Raw genomic sequence first — 21,073 nt, 5'->3', positions numbered from 1 at the left:
TCGAGTGCTGTGATTACAGGCGTGTGCCACCACGCCCGGCCACTCCTGGAATTAAGATTTATGTGTACCACCCATATACAGACCAGAATGGACCGCAGACCAAGTGCATGTGTATTTAAAAAGCAGTGGGCTGCCGGGAATATAGCTCAGCGGCATAAGCGCCTGCCTGGCAAGCGCAAAGTGCTGAGTTTGATTCCCGGTACAATAAAAAAATAAAAAGCAGTGGGCTGACAGAGTACAACCCAGAACACTGGAGAGGAATGAGAAAGAAAACAGCATTCTGCTGGAGGGAGGCCTTGCCACTCTTTTTGTTTTTTGTTTCTGGTGCTGCGAATGTAACTTAGGACCCTGCGCTTGCAGGCAGGCACTGTGCCGCTGAGCTGTCTCCCCGGCCCATTGCCACTCTTTTTGCTACCATTTTAGGCATACAATGATTGTAGTCAAACTACATGCAAAATAAAAAAAATGTCTCATTTATAGCCACAGGATTTCCTAGGGGGACTGGCAGTCTTACCCTATGATTGCAAATGCTTCAAAAAGTTCTCTTATTGGCCTGGGCCTGGTGGCACTTGCTGTAATTCCAGAACTCTTGAGAGGCTGACCAAGGAGGATCATAAATTTGAGCTCAGCCTGAGTAATTTCACCACTTAGTAAGACCCTCTCTCAAAAAACTAAAATAAAGCAAAAAGCTGGAGATTTATCTCAGTTGCAGAGACCTTGGGTTCAGTCCCCAGTAACACACACACAAAGTTAGCCCTACTTCACATCTTCATCGCTGCAGAGTAGGACCTGGAGGGAGTGTGAAGAATTTTAGTGTGTTGATGGTCGTTAGCAGAAGAGACTTTGGTGGAGGACTGAAAACTTGAGGATCACAGCTAATAAGGAGGAGGAGAACAGTAGGTTACATAAAACTGGAATTAGGTGGATGTCCAAGTGTCCCCTGCAGACATTTCTCCACTGTGGTGATAGAGGAAATCAATGGAAAAGCTTTTTTGGGGGGGTACTGGGGACTGAACTCCAGGGCCTTCACACTGAGCTACATCCCAGCCTTTTTTTAGTTTTTATTTTGAGATAGAGGTGTTTTTGTTTTTGTCTTGTCTTTTTGAGACAGGGTCTGGCTATGCAGTTCAGGCTGGCCTTGAGCTCACTTTGTAGCCCAGGCTGGTCTCCAACTCACAGTGATCCTCCTGCCTCCCAAGTGCTGGGATTACAGGCATGCGCCACCATGCCCGGCTTGAGATAGTCTTGCTAAGCTACCCAGCCCGGGCTCAAATGTGGAATCCTCTTCATCCTGCCAGAGTGCTGGGATTACAGGCATGCCACCACCATGCCTGCTATAACTGTACATTTTAAAGAACTTTCTATTTTTGCACTTGAAGCAAATTTATACCTGATAAAGCAAAAAAATTCAAAATATAAGCATATATATAGTTGGTCTCCCATATCCTAGGTTCCTTATCTGTAGGTTCAACCAACTATGAGTTGAAAGTGTTTGAAAAAAATTGACTGTACTGAACATGTGCCAGCTTTTGTCTTGTCATTAATCCCTAAACAATACAGCCAGAATTACTTCCATAGGATTTACTTGGTGGTGGATATTATAATAATCCAGGGGTAACACACTAGATTAGATATATATAGGTTATTTGCAGACACTACACCATCTTATTTAAGGGACTTGAGCTTGCTTTGGTTTTGTTACTGTCAAGAGGCCTGAAACCAGTTCTCCATGGATAACAAGGGATGACCAGTGAAAACAGTAAGTCTCTATTCCCACCCCTACCCTCCTTTTTCCCATAGAGGCACCAGTGAGTTTCTAACCCACGTATACTCCGCATTTATGTATATGTAAGTATTCCCTCTTTTAGTTTTACAAATAATAGCACATTATTTTGGACTTTTTCATTTATTTGAAGAACATCTGTGTCACTTTTTTTTTTTTTTTTTTAAATAATGCTGGGGACTGAAGCCAAAGCTTTGAGTGTGGAGGCCAAACTTTCCACCACTGAGCTACACCCCTAGCCCTGTGACATGCTTTTTTTTTCAGTGCTGCATTGCTTTTTTTTTTTTTTTTTTTTTTTTTTTTAAGATAGGGTCTTGCTATGTAATTTAGGCTGGCCTTGAGTTCACTGTGTAGTCCACGATAGCTTCAAACTCCCTGTAATCCTCCCTCAGCCTCCTCACTGCTGGGATTACAGGAATGCACTACCACGCCAGGTTTGCTATGTTTTTTTTTTTTGTTTTGTTTTGTTTTGTTTTGTTTGTCTTTTTGAGACAGGGTCAGTTCAGGCTGGCCTTAAACTCACTTTGTAACCCAGGCTGGTCTCGAACTCACAATGATCCTCTTGCCTCAGCCTCCTGAGTACTGGGATTACAGGCATGTGCCACCACCACACCAGGCTGAGTTTTTATTTCAAAGTACTCTTTGCTTTTCCATTTTCATGACTATGTTACGTTTGTCTATATTACTATTTACTAGACATAGGAGTGGTTTTCAGTGTGCCTTCCTTCACCTGCACAGAATGTTGCAGAAGCAATGAATAGGCAGATGGAAAATGTCTTATAGAACAACACAAATTTGAGTTAGGGTTTTTGTTTTGTTTTGTTTTGAGACAGTCTAACTGTGTAGTTTAGGCTGGTCTCGAACTCACAACAGTCCTGCCTCAACCTCTCAAGTGCTAGGATTACAGGTGTGCGCCACAATGCCTGGCTTACAAAGTGGTTTTTTGGGGTTTTTTTTTGTTTGTTTTTTTTCTTTTTTTGGTCATTTTGAGACAGGGTCTCACTATGCAGTTCAGGCTGGCCTTGCGCTACTTTGTAGCCTAGGCTGGTCTCAAACTCACAACGATCCTCCTGCCTCAGCCTCTCAAGTGCTGAGATTATGGGTGTGCACCACCACGCCCAGCTCTTATTTTTATTTTTTGATACTGAGAATCGAAATCAGGACCTAGCAGTTGCCAAGCAAGGCACTGTGCCACTAAGCTATATCCCTGGCCCTTAACTAAAGTTAGTTTTAATGGTGAAAGAAATCAAAGAAAAAGGAGATGATGACAGTTAAGAGTCAAAAGGATGCTAAGATGAAGAAAATCATAAACCATTGGATTTGGCCATAAAGTTCACTAGTGACCTTTATTAGTGATAGCTATAGAAGTAGAGAATGTCTCAGAAGGAGTTGGTAAAATATAATAAAATTGAAAGCCATGGGATGAAGGTTGATTGAAAACTTTTTGGAATCCAGACTTTCCCAACCATAGGCTGAGAAACAGGTTTTCATCCGGTGACATAAAATTCCTCACCTCCCTGTTGAGAGCTACCGATTATGCCTTTTCTCCCTTGAGTCTGAGGAACCCAGAAAAAGATGTGTTTACCAGCATGTTACTTACAAAGGAAAATAGTGCCTGAAGCTTCTTTGCTAAGTCTGGAAAATGTAGGGATGGTGCATTACAGCCTGTGGCCCCTGGAGGGCGCTGAGAATCTGCTCGTGAAAAACTACAACTCCTCTGCCTACAGTTTAGGAGTTGCACATCCTATAAAGCCAAAGGTGAAGTGGCAGGCTCAGAGGATGTGAGGTAACTTTCTCTTCCATTCACTGGTTGAGAACTGCAATGACAAAGCTTTTTTGGATTCCTCTAGGATCTGAGTGTGGCTCTATACAAACACTTCCTTTCCCTACACGATGGGGAGACCTGCTCAGATGCCTCCAGAGAACTCCGTCTCCTCTGCTGTGACATAGATCCAGCCCTGGTAGAACGAGCTGAAAAAGAATGTCCTTTTCCTGATGCCTTGACCTTTATCACCCTGGACTTCATGAATCAAAGGACCCGGAAGGTTCTCTTGAGTTCTTTCTTAAGCCAATTTGGATGTTTGGTTTTTGACATTGGCTTCTGCATGTCGATAACTATGTGGATTCATCTGAATCATGGGGACCAAGGCTTATGGGAATTCTTAGCCCATCTTTCCTCTCTCTGCCGCTACCTCCTTGTGGAGCCTCAGCCTTGGAAGTGTTACCGGGCAGCTGCAAGGCGGCTCCGAAAGCTGGGACTCCATGATTTTGACCACTTCCGCTCACTTGCCATCCGGGGTGACATGGCAAGTCAGATTGTACAGATCTTGACCCAGGATCACGGCATGGAATTAGTGTGCTGCTTTGGTAATACCAGTTGGGACCGAAGCCTCCTGCTCTTCAGGGCAAAACATACCATAGAGACTCATCCGATCCCTGAGTCACTGATAGAAGAAGAGAAAGAAAGGAACAGATTAAGGTTCTGCAGGCAATGAGGTGATAGGGCGGGAAAACCAAGAAAGAGAAGTTGAAAGTGTTTTATACTGAGAAATATGTTCACTGTTTTGCAACAGACAGTTCAAAGCCTCACAGAAACTTCTAGCAAAATATTCAAGGCTTGCAACAAAAAGAATCAGTTATCTAGTCCCCGCTGGGACAACCCCTGACGAGGATGAATTGCTTTGTAGTGCTGGGGATTGGAACCCAGAGCCTTGTGAATGCTAAACGTGTTTTACTGTTGAGCCACATCTCCAGCCTTTGGGGTGTTTTGTTTTGTTTTTGTCATTTTGGAGACAGGGTCTGACTCTGCAGTTCAGGCTGGCCTTGAGCTCACTTTGTAGCCCAGGCTGGTCTCAAACTCGCAATGATCCTCCTGCCTCAGCCTTCCAGCTGCTGGGATTACAGATGTGTGCCAACACACCTGGCGCTTATTTTTGTTTTTGAGTCTTTTTGTAGTGTAGGCTGGCCTTGAACTCACTATGTGGTCCAGGCTGGCTTCAAACTCATGGTGATCCTCCTGCCTCAATCTCCTAAGTGCTGGGATTACAGATGTACACCACCATACTTGGCACTTTGGGGGATATTACGAAGATGAGGCTAATTTTAGAATGTGTCATCCCTTGGGACCAAGGATATGGCTCATCAGCACAGTGCCCGCTTGGCAAGTGTGAGTTCGATTCCCAATACCAGCAACAACAACGAAAAGAATGTGTCAGTTCCCTGATCTCCTTATATCTGATCTTGTTTCCCCAGGTGTTTTTTGGGCCTGCTTTTGAGCAAAACCTCACAGTCCAGTCTGACATGAAGAAAGTGGGTAGTAGGAAAAGCATCTTATCTTTCTAGAGCATGTCAAGTCTCTAACATGCCCAGGCTGGGCTCAGTACTTAGAGGTACTAGAAAAGATGTGTGCACTAACATTTAAAAGATGTTTAAAAGCTTTAAATTATGAACCCAGGATGGTAATTCAGGTGTGCAGTAAGGCTTAGGAATCTATTTTATTGCATTCTTGTGTTATGGTAAAAGATACCTAACATAAAATCATTCTAACTATTTACGTGTAACTATTTTCTGTGCCATTAATTACATTCCTAATGAGGACTCTTTTTAACAGTTACCTTATGATTCTGATATAAAGAGAAATAGGTAACACTTGGAATCCTTAGGGTTTTTCAGGGTTCCATCTAGGCTTCTACATATTTTTCCTGGGGTGAGTTCTTCCACTCTCATGTCTTTAACACTTACATACTAACACTCCTAAATATATTGGTAGCCCTGGTCCATGATTCCAGACTAATATTTTTCCTGTCTTATAATTTTTTTTGGGGGGGGGGTACCAGGAATCGAACGCATGACCTTGCGCTTGCCAGGCAGGCACCACACCACTGAGCTATATCCCCAGCCCCCTGTCTTATAATTATAATCCTCCTAACTAGTTCTTAGGCATCTCAAATACAGCATATCCCCAAAGCAAATTCATTATCCTCTTTCCAAACTTAATACTATCTCAGTTGGTGACACTAATTGCTTATGCTAAAAAACCTGTGTTGACCCTTCCTTCATATTCCCCACACTGAAATGGTCACAGATCCACCAAATTCTACCGATAACATGTAAGTCCCATTCATTCTATCCATGTGGCTGGTTTCCGTGTTAAGCCGCCTACTTCCAATCCATTCCCTGCCTTGTAGCCACAGTTTACTCATGTACAACTGAAATAACAACTTTCTTTTCCTGTACCCAAATGAGATAAGAGAAGTGAAAGATTTTGCAGAATATAGTGTTAAATAAAAATAAGCTTGTATTATCTTGTGGTGATACTCCGTATGCATGCTGCAGATATTCATGCCTGTGAGGCCAAAGACTTTTTTTGAGGAAAAAAAACCTCACAGAAAGCATGCATCTTACTACCCTAACAATTTGTTTTTTCAGGATGAGGAAGTAATAAGGAGTTCAGCTTCAGCGCTGCATGGCATTTTAAAGAAAACAATGTTGTGAGGAAGGGATATAGAGCTAAAGGATATAGAGCCAGTTCTCAGAGTGCTTACCAGTGATTACGGAGATGAACTTACGCATCCTCTGAAGACCTCATTTTAGAAACACTTTAAAAACTTACTGGGTTTTCTGTCCTGTTACCCTTGCCAAGGCAGACCAAGAAAATATATGTGCATGGGGCTGTGGTAAGCTGAGTAATGGACCCCCGAGATGTCTGTGTACCAATCCCTGGAAGCTATGAACAGTATCTCACAGCAGAACCAAATACAACTCGCTAACACCTTGATTTTAGATTTCTGGCCTCCAGCACTGAGAGAATAAACCTGTGCTGTTTTAAGCACTGACTGTCGTGATTTGTTCTAGCAGTAAAAGGAAACCAATACAGGGACTCTTGAGTACTAGAAGACTGGCTTACAAGGCCAAATGACACCTGCCCCAAGCACTTGATGGCAGAAAATGACCCCAGAGAGATGGGTGTGGTTGCACATGCCTGGAATCCCAGCACTTAGAAGGCTGAGGCAGGAGGATCACCATGCATTTGAGGCCAGCCAGGACTGCATGGTGAGACCCTATCTCAACAAAACAAAACACGTCCCAGTGACCAAAGGGATATGCAGAGGCTCTGTCTGCATGGTTAACTGAGAAAACCTGAACCACCAAAAAATTTGGGAAATGCTTTAGCATCTGAATCTGACCTCTTCCCTAGTAACATTCTGTTGACTAAGCAGTTACCTGGCCTGTTGGGAGAAACCATCATATTTCAAGTCTGCAGCGGTTTAGAAGAAAATGTGTAATTAGTGCTCAGAAAGATGAAGACCTGATACCAAGAAGATAATGATTGCACAGTGGCCTTTAGAGCCCTGGAGATAGTGAGAATAGCTCTGGCTGCAAGAAAGATCATCTTACCCTTAAATCAGCCTAACCTTGGTGTCAATACCAAGCATGATGAGCCTTCTTGATGGGTAAAAAATAAGAGAATGACTCTGGGCAGACTTTAACATTTTAAAAAATATATTTTGTGCAATCAGTTCTTGGCCTTTTGGCTAAGATCAAGTCTAAAAAGTATATTCTAGTATCTCCAAAATATTACTTCAACATGCAGTCAATATAAAAATGAGATACTTTTTTTATATACTAAGTGTAAAATCAGGTATGCATTTTATATTTTACAGTGCATTTCCATTGGACCAGCTACACTTCAGATGCTCATCAGCTACATGTGGCTAGTGCATTTTCATGGTAAATTAAGAAGTATTGTGAGTCAGGTGCCATGGGGCATGCCTGTAATCCTAGCTCCTTGGGAGGCTAAGGCAGGAAGATCCTAAGTTCTAAGCCAGCTTGGGTAACTTAGCAAGACCCTACCGCAAAATTTTAAAAAGATCTTGGGATGTAACTCTGATGGTGTTCAATTCCCAGAACCACCAAAATAAATTAAGAATTGTGGCCAGGCACACACTTGTAATACCAGCTACTTGGGAGGTTGAGGTAGGAGGATGGCAAGTTCCAAGCCAGCAACTTAGGAAGACCCTGTCTCAAAATGTAAAAATAATTATAAAAAGGGCTTGGGGGGGGGGATGTCGCTCAACATAAGGCCACCAAAAAACTGTGTCCAATTCCTTTCATATACTTGATGTGCTTTTAGCTGCTATAGGAATAGGAGAGAAAGTAGATTAAATAACCCCAGATTTCTAAAGATTAGATACCATTCATTCACAAATAGGTTAAAATTGAGAAAAGAGGCTTATACAAGATAAGTGATCATTGGAGCTTTAGAAAAGGAAAAGTCTTTGGGCTGCATTGGCATGGAAGACTTTCTGGAGTATGTGGGACTTGAGTTTGTAAGGAATATAGCTTATGGAACAACAAACCAGAGAACATTCTCTGGAGGAAAGGACACAGGCCTGGGTCTTTGCACATTCAGAAAGACAGGATGGACTGATGTGAGCTGTGGCTGTCATTCTGGACGGGAAGTATGATGATCTTGGCCCCTTAACTGGATTTTGGGTGGAATATTTATAAGTAAAGAGAAAACCATAAACATACTAGAGAATAAAAGCAATTTTAAAAAATGAAGTACTTTACAAATAAAATCTAAAAGCCATAAAGAAAAAAGTAAGTTTAAGGCAAAAAAAAAGAAATGTCCAATAAAGTTGCTTGACAAACTACTAACTAGGAAAACTATTTGCAGTGTATATGACAAAGAACTAATTTTATTATAAAATACTCAAAATCTGTCAGAAAAGACATTCACAGAAAGTAACTGCAGAAAGCCGGGTGTGGTGGTGCATGCCTATAATCCCAGCACTCGGGAGGCTGAGGCAGGAGGATCGCTATGAGGTTGAGACCAGCTTGCACTACAAAGTGAGTTCAAGGCCAGCCTGAACTGCATGAGACCCTGTCTCAAAAAGACTAAATAAGTAAATAAATAAAATAAAAATAACTTTGTAAAATAACTCATCCTCTATTGCCCCACCCATCTACCTGCCTATTTTTTCCCCCCTCACAGCATAGCCAAACTTCCTGGAAGAGTTTAAATACCTTATCTCCATGCTTACTATGGTCTTCATTAATTTGCATGCCTGTAATCCCAGCACTAAGGAGGCTGAGGCAGGAGGATCTCCTCGAGTTTAAGAGCAGCCTGGGCTACATAGTGAGTTCAAGGCTAGTCTGAACTACATGGAAAGACCCTGTCTCAAAAAAAAAGTCTGGTTTTACCAAAGTCTCCAGTAACATGTGGCAGTAGTCAGCAAGGATGTCTGTCTTGATTTAACTTCATCTCAGTAGTAGTGGGAACTATGTACTGGTTTTTTATTTGTTTATTTAACCTTTCTTGGGCTCTAGTGCGAGCACCATCCAATTTTCCTTCTCTGGAGATTCCTATCTAATGTTGGCATTCCTTGGTGGTGGTCTAGCCTTTCTCTCTTTTCCATCCTGTGGCTTCAGTAATCTGCAATGTTTTGATGACTCACAAATCTCTTTAGTACAGCCAGGCATAGTGGCTCATACCTGTAATCCCAGCACTCAGGAGGCTGAAACAGGAGGATCATGGTGAGTTTGAGGCCACCCTGGGCTACATAAGCAAGTTCAAGGCCAGCCAGCACTATGTAATGAGACTGCCTCCAAAACAAAACAAAATCTGGGGCTGGGGATATAGCTCTATAGCTCAGTGGCATAAGCGCCTGCCTGGCAAGCGCAAGGTCCTGAGTTCGATTCCTGGTACCCAAAAAAAAACCAAAACAAAACAAAATCTGTTTAGTACAGATCCCCCTGCTGAGCTTCAGAATTATTTATCCAGCAGCCTACAAGAGTGCTTCCCAGCCTTTTCCACATCATGACACACGTAGAAAATGAGGGGGTTGTTTTGTTTTGGTTCAGTTTGGCTTTTGTTTTTGAGACAGGGTCTCACTATGTAGTTCAGGCTGGCCTTGAACTCAGTGATCCTCCTGCCTCAGCTTCCTGAGTGCTGGGGTTACAGGTGTGCACCACCACTCCTGACTACAGAAAATGACAGCGTTTTCTACATTGAATGATGTGCTCCACCATAAGCAAGACTTCTGTCTCCAGGAGACTGGGCTACACGAAGAAATGAGATCAGTGTAGAGCATATCTGTAACCTCTTCCTGAGGCACAACAGTTTAGAAGCTCTGATTTCTTGATTGGAAGTGAACATATTATCTCCCAAACCTTTTCTCCAGTGTTTTTGGCTTCAGTTAGTGATCTTGCTACCTGTAAATTACCCATCCCAGAAGTCTTAGTTTAGCTGTCTTGCTTCCCCCTACTTCTGATGCCAAGGTCTATGGATTCTACTGCTATTTATTTCTTGAAGGTCCCTCCTGAATATCTCCTCTATCATGTTCTTAGTCCACATCACATCATTTCTCATTTTTCTCCTCAGTTACTATAAAAAACTTTCTGTATGGTGTCTCTGATTTCAATTTTACTTTCTCTTCTCCACACTAACTACAATGATCTTTCTAAAATGCAAAACTAATTATGTCACCCACTGCTTAAAACAGCTCAAAGGCACTGGTTGCTTTTAGGATGAAGTATGATCTTTGCAGTGTTTACCTTTGCAGTCTCATTGCATGTCCCACCCTATATGAATTTAATTACTTACCTAATTCTATCTGCATAGTAACTGCCATACAGTATAGGCTTAATACAAATATTTTTGAACACAGGCATGAAGAAAGGGCTCAAAGACCTGAGCAGATCCATTCTATCTATGCCAGGTAAGGGGTTTCAAAGCACATTACTGATAATGCTAGCAGATTCCAGAGAACATGATTGTCCCCTGTAGAATTAGGCAGCAGTAGCAAGGATCTATTCCTATTGAGTAAATGCACCAAATATTAACCAGCTCCTTCCCTTGTTGAACCCAGAGGCACTGAATTACATTCCAGTCCTTTGTACTGTTTTATTTTGACACAAGATCTTGCTAAGTTGCCCAGGCTAATCAGCGCCTTTCTTCCTCTTACCAAGCAGGAAGGACATCAAGATTGTGCTTAGGAGTTAACCTAACCTGGAGAGGAGCCAGATTAAAATGGTTTGAGAGACTATTTGTCAGCCAGATGCCTGATATAAGGTGTTCTAAACGTGGGTTAAAAAAAAATAAACTTGGGTTAATCAGCCAGTGTAACATAGTAGCTAAATAGCTGTGTCAACTCTTAAGGAATAAAGTGCCCCAACACAGTACTTGAACCTAGCACCCCATTCAAATTGCTGATGTGAGCAGTGAGGGGGCAGTTCTCTGAGATCATCTACCAGTTAGGCCGTACACTGAACTGGTTCATTACACAGTTCACAGCTCCAGACACTGAAGAGGCCTAGCTTGTTTTGTAATGACTTGAGGAAAGGGCAATGTTTGTGATAAAGCTTTTAAGTGGCCCTATGACCTTTGAAATTATGAAAGGACTCACACTGGAGAGAAACCTTTTGCAGGTATGCAGTGTGGGAAAACCTTCACTTGTTCCACCTACTATCAAAGAAGACATGTACTATTCATACTGGAGAAAAACCATATATATATGCCGGCCATGTGGGAAATCCTTCCAGTGTTCAGTTCCTTGAAATACATGAAAGAATCCACACTGGAGAGAAACCTTTTGTATGTAAGCACTGCAGAAACCTTCATTTGTGCCAGTACTCTTTGAATACATGAAAGAAACCACAATGGAGAGAAACCTTTGGGTGTGAGCTATGTGGGAAAGCTTTCTGAGAGCTAAGACGTGGGAAAACTCACAGTGGGGATGGACACTGTGCATGTGAGAAATGTGGGAGAGTCTCCAGGAGCTATGGTTACTTGCAAAATCATAAGGACTCATGCTCACCAGGAACCCTAAATATAGAATGTGGAAGGCCTCTTTACCCCACAACCACCATAGTCCACCTGACAATGCCTAACAGGGGCACATCCTTTTAGGGTAGATTGCGGGAAAGCCTCTAGCCCCTGGGTTCCATTCACAGAGTTAAAAGAACACAGTATGGAGAAAAACATCATTAGTAGAAGAGATGTGCAAAGATCTTTAGTTGGCCCACATGTAAGAATGAAACCCTGTGAATGAGAACTATACAAGAAAAATATCGGTTGTAACCGTTTCAGTGTGCCATAAAAGTTCCTCTGTCTAGAAAAACCTGTGAAGGTAAGTAATATAAAGAGCATAATGCTATACCCAATGTGAAGGAAACCTAAAATTTATGTTGTTAATAATATGTCCATCATTGGCTCTTTTTGGACAGAGGGTGTTTGATCCAGTCAAGTAATAAAATTGTAATTATTCTACTGTCAAAAACCAAAAAACCTTCATTCTCAGTGACAGGAGCTAAAGGATTAGTTACTATTTGATTGCTCCATAATTCCTTTGTCTTCCATGAGGCTTAAAACACTCATTCTCAGTGTTGTTTTTCACTTATTACTATGATTTTTAGTTATGAAAATACTAAATAATGCAAGATACTCAAAATGGATTTAATGAATCATCTATAAAGTTATCATAAGCACACTTTAAAAATATGAAACTAAAATCTGAGAATGCTTAGGCAATGCTTAGGCAAACTGGCTGAAGATCCTTGAACTGTTCCCAAAGCAGTAAAATGTTATACGATACCTATTAAAGCTCAAAGTTTTTCAGTTGAAAAAAAACAAAAACGAAATTTTCCAGTTGACTGAAATAGTTATACCAAAGTTAAGTACATGTGAGGTATGATTCTCCAATGTGAGTCCTTTCATAATTTCAAGGGTCACAGGGCCACTTAAAAGTTTTATCACATTTTTTACATTCAAGGGGCCTGTCTATACAGTCCTGATACGCAGATGGCCTATGTCCACGGTTAATTATGATGTCCCTCAGAAACAAAGACTACTGGACACTTCTCTATACATGTGGCTTTTCCGTCATTTTACCCTAGAGTTTTTCTTGTTCACTCTATGATCTGGAGTCTTGCTGAACATTTTTCCACGTTGTCTACTTTATGTTCAAAGAATCTCTCTAGCACTCGACATCTTAGATTTCTGTTGAGATTTTTTAAATTATCTTCAATGGTTGGGTACTGCCATTTTTGACCTACAGAGGCCAAGTTCTAGAAGGTCGGAGCTCTGTAAAGATTCTTCTGGGAAGACTTCAGCAAAGTCCATTCCTCCTGGGTGGAGTTCACGGCCACATCCTCAAAGGTCACTGACTTCTGCTACAGAAGGCAGTCTGTTCAGCTCTCTCCCACACAAAAAATTGAATTGGGCATGGAGGCACACAGGTGTAATCTCAGCACTCTGCAAGGCTGAGGCAGGAAGATCCAAGTTCAAGCCCAGCCTGGCCAACTTAGCGAGACACTGCCTCAACATAACAAAATCTCAGTGTGAAGGCCCTGGGTTCATCCTGTACCAGAAAAAAAAAATTTTTTTTGAGAGTTGGCAAGAGTAAACATCATGTCATCTTTTAGGCTCTAACGGCTGTCCTCAGACAGTTTTTATCAAGTTACTCCTGGGCTCAAGAACCTAAAATGACTATTTTTTCATCTGTCAAATCTATATCCTCATTTCAATTCCATACAAAACCTCCTGCGTTAACTTCTGTCACTTCCCACTCTACCAATATGTCCTTTTTTTTTTCTTTTTGAGACAGGGTCTCACCGTGCAGTTCAGGCCGACCTTGAGCTCATTTTGTAACCCAGGCTGGTCTCAAACTCCAAATGATCCTCCTGCCTCAGCTGCGCACCACTCCCCGCCCCAGTGCTGTGATTACAGGCATGCGCCACCACACACAGCATACCAGTATACCCTGAACACTGGCCCATGCTGATAACTTCCTCTTTTCAGATTCTCCTGTCCTTAACCTGCCTCGATCCTACTCAAATTTCAAATCCTACCCACTTTTTGGAGACAGGGTCTCACAACAGAAAGCAGTCTCTTCAGCTCCTGAACTCACTATGGAGCCCAGGCTGGCCTTGAACTGCTTCAGCCTCCAGCGTGCTGGGATTACAAGTGTGTACCACCACACCCCACCTAAATCCCACTTTAAATAAGAAGCCTCTTTCAGAGAGGAACTCTTAATCCTAATCAGTGTGACCATCCAGTGTTCCCTCACTTTTTATGTTCCTTTATTGGACTATTTATTTAAGTCACATCCTGTGTATACCTACAAAAGAAGCAATTTTAATAAAATAAGCAGACACTACTGTCTAGTGTTTCTTTGTTTTTGTTTTTGTTTTGTCTTTCTGAGACCGGGTCTCACTATGCAGTTCAGGTTGGCCTTAAACTCGCAAGGATCCTCCTGCCTCAGCCTCTCGAGTGCTGGGATTACAGGCGTGCACCACCGTGCCTGGTGTCTAGTGTCTTTGTATTTCCCTGAAGAACCTAGTTCTGAACCTACATAACTGGGCCAATCAGTACAATTTGTTTAGTGAAGATTATAATATATTCTGACAAACTGATGTTTAAAGACCAATGAGAACAGGAGGCTAGGGATTTAGCTCAACGGCAAGAGCGCCTGCCTGGCAAGTGCAAAGTCATGAGTTCGATTCCTGGTACCGGAAGAAAAACAGAAAAACAAACAAAGACCAATGAGGACAGTATTGAAGGGTGCTCAAGCCTCTGCAGGGGCCTGGGTGGGTTGTTGAGCTTGTTTCCTCTTTACCGCAGGTGGTTCCAACTAGAACCCCCACAGACAGCAAGTGGCCACAATTTCTATACTGCATTCCTCTCTTTTAAACAATGAAGAAAAAAAGGCCGACACTACTCTCCTCCAAGTGGTGCCTGTCTCTAGCACCGGTTCTCCAGATTACTGGGAAGACCCGATCGTGGAAGAAGGCAGGAGCATTCAAGGCCAAGGAGGTACTGAAGCCTCTTCCCATGGATTTACACTCAACACGTAAGCAGGACGGCAAATTGCAAACACCAACGCTCACAACCACATATACACGTGCACGCCCAGCCCCACAGAAGCAGAGGCGCATGCCTGCGGGCCCGCGCATTATCTACTTAGTTTTCTCTGTCCTTCTGGACGCCCCTGTCCCACCCCTGCTCCCCTTGGCCCAGCCCGGCGTCCCCTACCAGGGCATTGGTGAGGTTTACCAGGTCGGGCAGCAGACTTTCTCGCTGGGGGAGGGGAGGCCCTTCCCACCCAGGCGGAAGCGGCGCGCGCCTGCCGGGCAGATTTAGCTCTAGTCCTGGGAACATCTGGCGGGGAGCTGGGAGGAGCGTGCAGCCAGCGTGAATGACGATTGGCTGTGCTGGAGGACGGAGGCGGGGTCTTGGTGAGGGGCGGGGCTCACTGGCCCCTTTAAAGCCTTGACATCAAGCGGCAGCTCCGGCACCCCCCTTTCTTTGCCCCCCGCCCCCGATCTTCGGCCATGGACCTGGCTGATTTGGCTCGCCCTGGTCCAGCTCAACACCTGATTTCGGTGAGTTCTAGGCTTACTTGAGATTTGAAGGGCGGTGAGGTGGTGGGGAGCTCTATAAGCTCCGCTCGGGGGGCTGGGGAGTGTAGAGGGTGAGGCTCTCGTGGCAGCCTCGGGCCGGAGGGGGCGTCACGGCTTCCTGCCCGCACCTCACTGCCTGCCCCTCCCTCCCGCCGCCCTGTCCCCGGGGTCCGGCTGCGACTCTGTCCACCCCACCCCCTCCCGCCCCCTGCGCCATCCTCGCGCACACTCCATGGCCCCGGAAGGGAAACTTTCGGGAGTGGGGGATGTTCCGGTGGCCGGCCTCCCTCGCTCTGAAAGCACTGACCTTGCCCCAGCTGCGCACCCCACCCCACCCCACCCCACCCGAATCCCACCGTTCGGTGCGGCTTAGCGGGGCATGGTTGGGGGGGCCTGTCCCCCGAGCGCAGGCGCAGAAACGAGCCTGGGGCGGCGCTCTCACGCCTTCAGTCCCCGTGGCCTGGGGCGGTAGGGCGTGGGGGAGGCGGGGAGAGGCGGAGAGACCTGGTCTCGGGGAACTGCCCTTCCGAGGCTTCGAGGGGCTGCGGGAAGGAGGAGGAAGCCCGGCCGTCTGCGCGCTGAAGAGGGCTGGGCAGGCAGTAGGAACCGGGCAGCGCCTGCGGAAAAGGCTCTCTTGTGTCCTGACTGCGGTGCCAAAAGAATGCAGAGAATCTATCTGTGCCCGACACTCCCCGGGTTTAGCCCGCCTAGGAAAGAGGCTGTCGCACCGCAGCTTCTTTCTTTATGCTAGACCCAAAGTCCCTCGGTCTCTCCGGTCTTGGCACTGTCCCAAGGGCACAGAGAGCCCTTACCTCGCACAGGTCTGATTTTCCAGGCGGCTCAGACCTTCGTCAGCTGAGCCCGCCCAGCAAGTTTCTTAAAGGCGTGCCTTCCTGAGGGTGGGAGACGTAGAGGCGCCCCCTCTGTCACCGACCTGCCGCCTCCCCCGTGGGTCCTCCAGCCTAAGCACGCTGTCAGCCGGAGGAAGTAGTTGGAGGCAGAGGCTTGAGACGGGTGGTCCTTCGGAGACACTGGAGACGGGGACGATATCTAACCATTGTGTGGTCAGTACTTTTGGGGAAAATGAATGTAAACCAACTGCTTCATTGCAGACTTTATCCTCCAGACATCATGCCAGTTGGCTCTCTCAGACCCCTTGTGTGGCCAGAAGAACAATACTCGCTTCTCACGTTGGCCTCTCCCTTATGCACACACATCTAAGAACAAACAGGGATCACTGGGTTCTTAATCTAGGGAAACCACCTCTTCCTATCTGAGGAGGGTATTCCTGTATAGTTCAAATTTGTTTCCAAAATTTGGTCCATGTGTGAGGTAGCTTCAGCCCACCAACATCCTTCTCCAGCTCGTGCCTCTCAGGAGAGAAAACCTAGAGAGGCGTCGTGGGCTGCAGAGCAGGAGGTACTTCGCTGGCGGGCAGGTAGAAACCTATGCAGGTAGACTCAGCCCTGCTCTTCCTCGTCTGCTCTGTGACCTTGGCCAAGACAATTTGTCTCTCTGAGGCTGTCTTTTTCACCTTTAAAACTTAGCAGCGGGACTAGAAAGGTCTAAAATTCCCTTTTACTTTTTGATATTGGATGATTCGACTGGTAGGTGGCTAGAAGGGAGAAAGGTCCTCTGACAGGGTGGCTCTATTTGGAGAGCTAAGGTGGCGGTTGCCACAGTTATTTAGGGTTAGGGAGCAGAATCCCTCATCCTGCCTGAGTATTCTCAAAATAGTCATTGTAGTTCACACTCCTAGTGCCTTGAGATTTGAACTCCTGCTGGTCTGGGTTTGGCCCACCCATCAAGGCCTCTGGTGAGACATCCTGGCTGGGCCACTCTTTGAGCTGGGCCTTTGGGGAGGGGTTGAGTGTAGAGGAGGCAGCCAAGGGCCAGCAGGGTAAGCAGGTTCCCAGGAGACAGCTTGAATCCCAGCTGTTGGGACTTGTTTTAGGTTCTTGGCCAGGGAGCACAGTGTACTCATCCACCCTGTGGGAAGAGGGCAGGGAGGCCCCCCTGCCATCGCCCATCCCACTCCCTGGCCCGGCCACCTGTCTCTGCGCTCAGCCTCAGCTCCCAGGCAGGGGGCTAAGGAACCGTCTGTGGCCCTCACGCAGCCTAGCAGCACTGAAGAGAAGCTGCCCCCACCCCACCTTTCCCAGCCCCGTTGCTCCTGGGGATTGGGCTTTCTCAGGAGTCAGTCTCTCCAGGTCAGGACTTGCTTCCAGCAGCCCCAGAGCCAACAGTCCTCCTGTTCTTGTTTGTTTTCATCTTGGTCTCCCAGGTAAAGAGGAATGTTAAAGGAGAGGTGCTGGTTAGAGAGGCCCAGGGACTGGGTGGGTATGCAGCACGTTCTCCTGCACTGCTTTTCCCTCCGCCTACTCTCCTGGGCCTGGGAACCCTCTTTCCAGGACGCTGCTGGGGAAGTTGCAGCAGGAGGCATTTAGGTTAGACCCCAGGGAAATCTTCCTCACTGCTCTGAGCCCTTGGAATGGGTAATGGAAGCTCCCAGGGAGGTCAGTTTCCCAGAAGTGGGCAATAGTGGAATCCCTGGCAGAGTGAAGGATGCAGCTGTTGCTAGGCAGAGGCTGCTGTTCCTTCTTGGGGTGTGGCTCTGAGGCTGCCAGCCAGAAGCACCGTTAGAAGTAGGAGGAGAAAGGATTCTTGCCCGATAGCCAAAGTGGGGTTACTGGTGCTCTGGGGTCACCAGAGCTGCGGCTCTCAGAACAAATGCTGAGTCTCACTCCCGTGTGCCCCAGCCCCTCCCCCGAGTCACTGTTACTACCACAGTCTGCTTTGACGAACCTCATCCGAACCTGGCAGGCGCCTCCAGCCTGTCTGACTGCACTAATGGACTGATTGGATTTTCTATACTTGAGTTTGGGATTTCTGATTGAACATGCAAATTTATGTAAATTGACCTGCGATTTGCGACCACATCAAAACAACAGAGAGCTTCCACAGGCTGGAAGAAATCCTAGAGACAGTGTAGTCCAATACCCTCACATTAGAAACTGGGAACTGAAGTCCAGAGCGGGGAGTGATTCATATGGTGGTATCACACGCTAGACTCCTGACTCTGGCTAGTTGGGTTGGTTTTTTTTGTTTGGTTTTTTTGGATTTTTTGTGTTTTTTTGTCTTTTCGAAACAAGAGTCTTGCTATGCAGTTCAGACTGGCCTTGAGCTCACTTTGTAGCCCAGGCTGGTCTCAGCCTCGCAACGATCTTCCTGCCTCAGCCTCCCAAGTGCTGGGGTTACAGGTGTGCGCCACCACACCTGGCTCTGACTAGTTTTATATGTTAGCATTCTGCCTTTATTTTTCATTCATGTGGGAGCCAGGTTATATTTAAAGCAGAGGCCAGTTCTTGAATCTAGATTGCAGAGAGGACCCCTGAAGGTTTGGAGTATTATCCCAAGGCCTCCCAAGGATGCTGGTCAGTTTTCTACCACGCTGAAGAAGAACTTCAAATCTCTTAGAACAAGACCCTTAATATTTCCCCTTTGACACCGTCTTGGAGGACAAGGTCACTAGTTACTCCCGGCTTGGCCCTTAGGGTTTCCTTGGAGCTTAGATTGTGTCTGTTCTCAGCATCTGCCACTGTGCTCAGCACTTGATAGTCTGTGGATGAGTATGAAATGTCTCCATCTTATCCTTCTCTCCTAGTTTGACTTTTTTTTTGTTTTTGGTCTTTTTGAGACAGGGTCTCGCTATGCAGTTCAGGCTGGCCTTGAGCTCACTTTGTACCCCAGGCTGGTCTCGAACTCCCAACGATCCTCCTGTCTCAGCCTCCCAAGTGCTGGGATTACAGGCATGCACCCCAACACCTGGCCCTCCCTCCTAGTTTGAGTCTCTGCTCTTTCCCTCTGTGGCTACAGTGGGAAAAGATCTCTGATCCTCTGTGACTTTTTGCCCTTCCCATGCTGCCCTGTTAGAGGGATAGGTCAAATGGGCCTTCTGTGAAAGCTTCTGCAGCAGGGACGAGAGAGAGAGGTCTTGCTGTTGGGAGGCTCTCATTTTAGGGTTGGTGCCAAGGATGAATGGGGGCTATAAAGATGAGCTTGGGGTTCAAGCACAGTCTCCCTGGCCCGCTTCTTTTTCAGTGCTGATTATTGAATTTAGGGCTTGGTGCATGATAGGCAGGGCAAGCCACTGAGTTGCATCCCCACTTGTTGACCTGTTCTTGGTCTGATCCCCCCGGCCCAGCTGCCCCATGCCCCCCACTCCCTCTTCACAGACTCTACCTGTAGCATGGGGCTGTTCGGGAGGCTGAACCCTCACTTACCCTTTGGTGCCTGAGTGTACCGCGGAGATGGTGGAGAAGCTTAGGCAGCCTCTGGCCTGCTTCGCTTCACCCTGGGAGGATGAACAGAGGCCCTGACTCTTAGCCAGAGCTCCCCAGCAGGCCTGCTGCAGCCTGGGGAGGGCCCTGGGACACATACCTGGTGTCTTTCCTCATCTCCTAAAACCTAGGTCTGGAATGAATACCCCTGTGTTCAGCATCTTCCCACAGCATAGCTGGTATGAAGCAGGTACATCTAGTTCCCCACTACTCCGCAGCCCTTGGCAGCTAGGTCCTTAGCTCAGTGTGAGGCGAGAGCCTTTTCCCTGGGCCTCAGTTTCCCAGCCAGTACTCATAGATTAGTAATACATCATCACTGGGGTGTGGCACCTGCTCCGTAATTACTGTTTTCCCAGCTCTGGGAGTTACACAGATGAAAGAGCCCTGTGGAGGCCAGGCTGTTATTAAGGTGAATTAGCATTGCTGTTATTACTGATTTCTAAAAACCCAGCTGCTGACAGGAGCCCAGTCAGGCACGGCTTCCTGAACTGTATGCTAGACCTTAAACTCTGGGAGTTCTCTAGTACTCACTAAACTTTAAACAATAAGTACAAATAAATAAAAGTATAGCTATTTCAAAGCAGAGAAGACCCCATTGTGCTGTTCCTGCTATTGACTGCAGGGCTTGACTGGTACGTACTTCTGAGAGCCTGAGTTGGTTTCTGTTTGTTTGGTTTTTTGGTTTTTTGGTTTTTCTCCGGTACCAGGAACCGAACTCACGACCTTGCGCTTGCCAAGCAGGCGCTTTTGCCACTGAGCTAAATCCCCAGCCCCCTGAGTTGGTTTCTGTTCCTGACCTGGGTCGAAGATGGATGGTGTTTTTCCTAGACAGGGCTTTGAGGGACCCTGGAACTCCTGGGGTCTGGCCCTGGGATTCTCAGCAGCTGAATTCCCAGGGGCTGATTAACCTCACTCCCAGCTAGCTTGATGTGGGGGCCATAATTGGTCCTTTTGTGCAGAGGTCTGTTGAGATACCCCCGGAACCTGCCTGCAGCAGTCATTTACCCACCCTACCCCCGTCTGCCCCAGGCTCTTCTCTTGCCCGTCCTCCTACCTCTGCCTCTCCCTTGATTAGACTTTTCCCCTTCCCAGAGTCTAGAATGGACCCAGCTCTTCTGTAGGCAGAAGTAGCTCTGACTGACTTCTGAGTAGTGGTGCTAGTGTGCCTGAATCACAGCCGGGGGTGGGGGGGTACAGGGCCTCTCTCAGCCCTGGGGAAGAAAGGGGGTAAAGGCAGTGGCATCCTTTGATGCGAGTCCCCACATTTACGTAGCCAGACCTCCTTATACCTTGTCCCATAGCATGGTCCTTACCTCCTCATACAGGAAGGCTGTGGATGGCCACAGCTGGAAGGAACTTTAGAAAGTGAAGAGGGTCTCCCTTGGGCTTTTTAAAAATTTGTTTATTTACTTGTTTTGTCTTTTGAGACAGGATCTGGCTGTGTATTTCAGGCTGGCCTTGAACTCATTATGTAGCCCAGTCTGGCCTCAAACTCATGCCCCTGCGTCAGCCTGCGTGCCTAACTTTGGGCTTTTTTTTTTTTTTT

At 46.1% G+C, this 21,073-nt stretch overlaps 2 protein-coding genes and 1 long non-coding RNA gene across 5 annotated transcripts in view; 2 read left to right on the top strand and 1 right to left on the bottom strand.

The window, feature by feature from the left end:
- Positions 1 to 4,566, top strand: part of Bcdin3d (BCDIN3 domain containing) — a 5,356-nt gene extending 790 nt beyond the window's left edge. Inside the window, exon 2 of the mRNA XM_005411848.2 lies at positions 3,634 to 4,566. Within this exon, the coding sequence (XP_005411905.1) occupies positions 3,634 to 4,278 (645 nt within the window). The 3' untranslated portion in view covers positions 4,279 to 4,566. The remainder of the gene's footprint in view (positions 1 to 3,633) is intronic.
- Positions 4,567 to 12,223: 7,657 nt separating this feature from the next.
- On the bottom strand, positions 12,224 to 14,908 carry LOC106147371. Its single transcript, XR_001232229.1, has 2 exons — positions 14,820 to 14,908; positions 12,224 to 13,146 (listed from the first exon to the last, which is right to left on the bottom strand). It is a non-coding gene; the product is annotated as an uncharacterized LOC106147371 (long non-coding RNA).
- A 126-nt stretch (positions 14,909 to 15,034) lies between these two features.
- Nckap5l (NCK-associated protein 5-like) overlaps positions 15,035 to 21,073 on the top strand; it is a 35,321-nt gene continuing 29,282 nt past the window's right edge. For 2 of the 3 annotated variants that reach the window (XM_013508476.1, XM_005411850.2), the window contains exon 1: positions 15,082 to 15,169. Coding sequence is in view for 1 of the 3 variants with exons in the window: in XM_005411849.1 (XP_005411906.1) it covers positions 15,119 to 15,169 (51 nt within the window). In the remaining 2 variants the exon portion in view is untranslated. Of the gene's footprint in view, positions 15,170 to 21,073 lie in introns of all 3 variants that reach the window. The other variant, XM_005411849.1, reaches the window with a different exon arrangement.

Source organism: Chinchilla lanigera, unplaced genomic scaffold (assembly GCF_000276665.1).
Source record: "Chinchilla lanigera isolate Chin_1 unplaced genomic scaffold, ChiLan1.0 scaffold00146, whole genome shotgun sequence".
Classification (NCBI taxonomy): Eukaryota; Metazoa; Chordata; class Mammalia; order Rodentia; family Chinchillidae; genus Chinchilla; species Chinchilla lanigera.
Note: the sequence above shows the minus strand (reverse complement) of the source record. Positions and strands in the feature narration are given on the sequence as shown.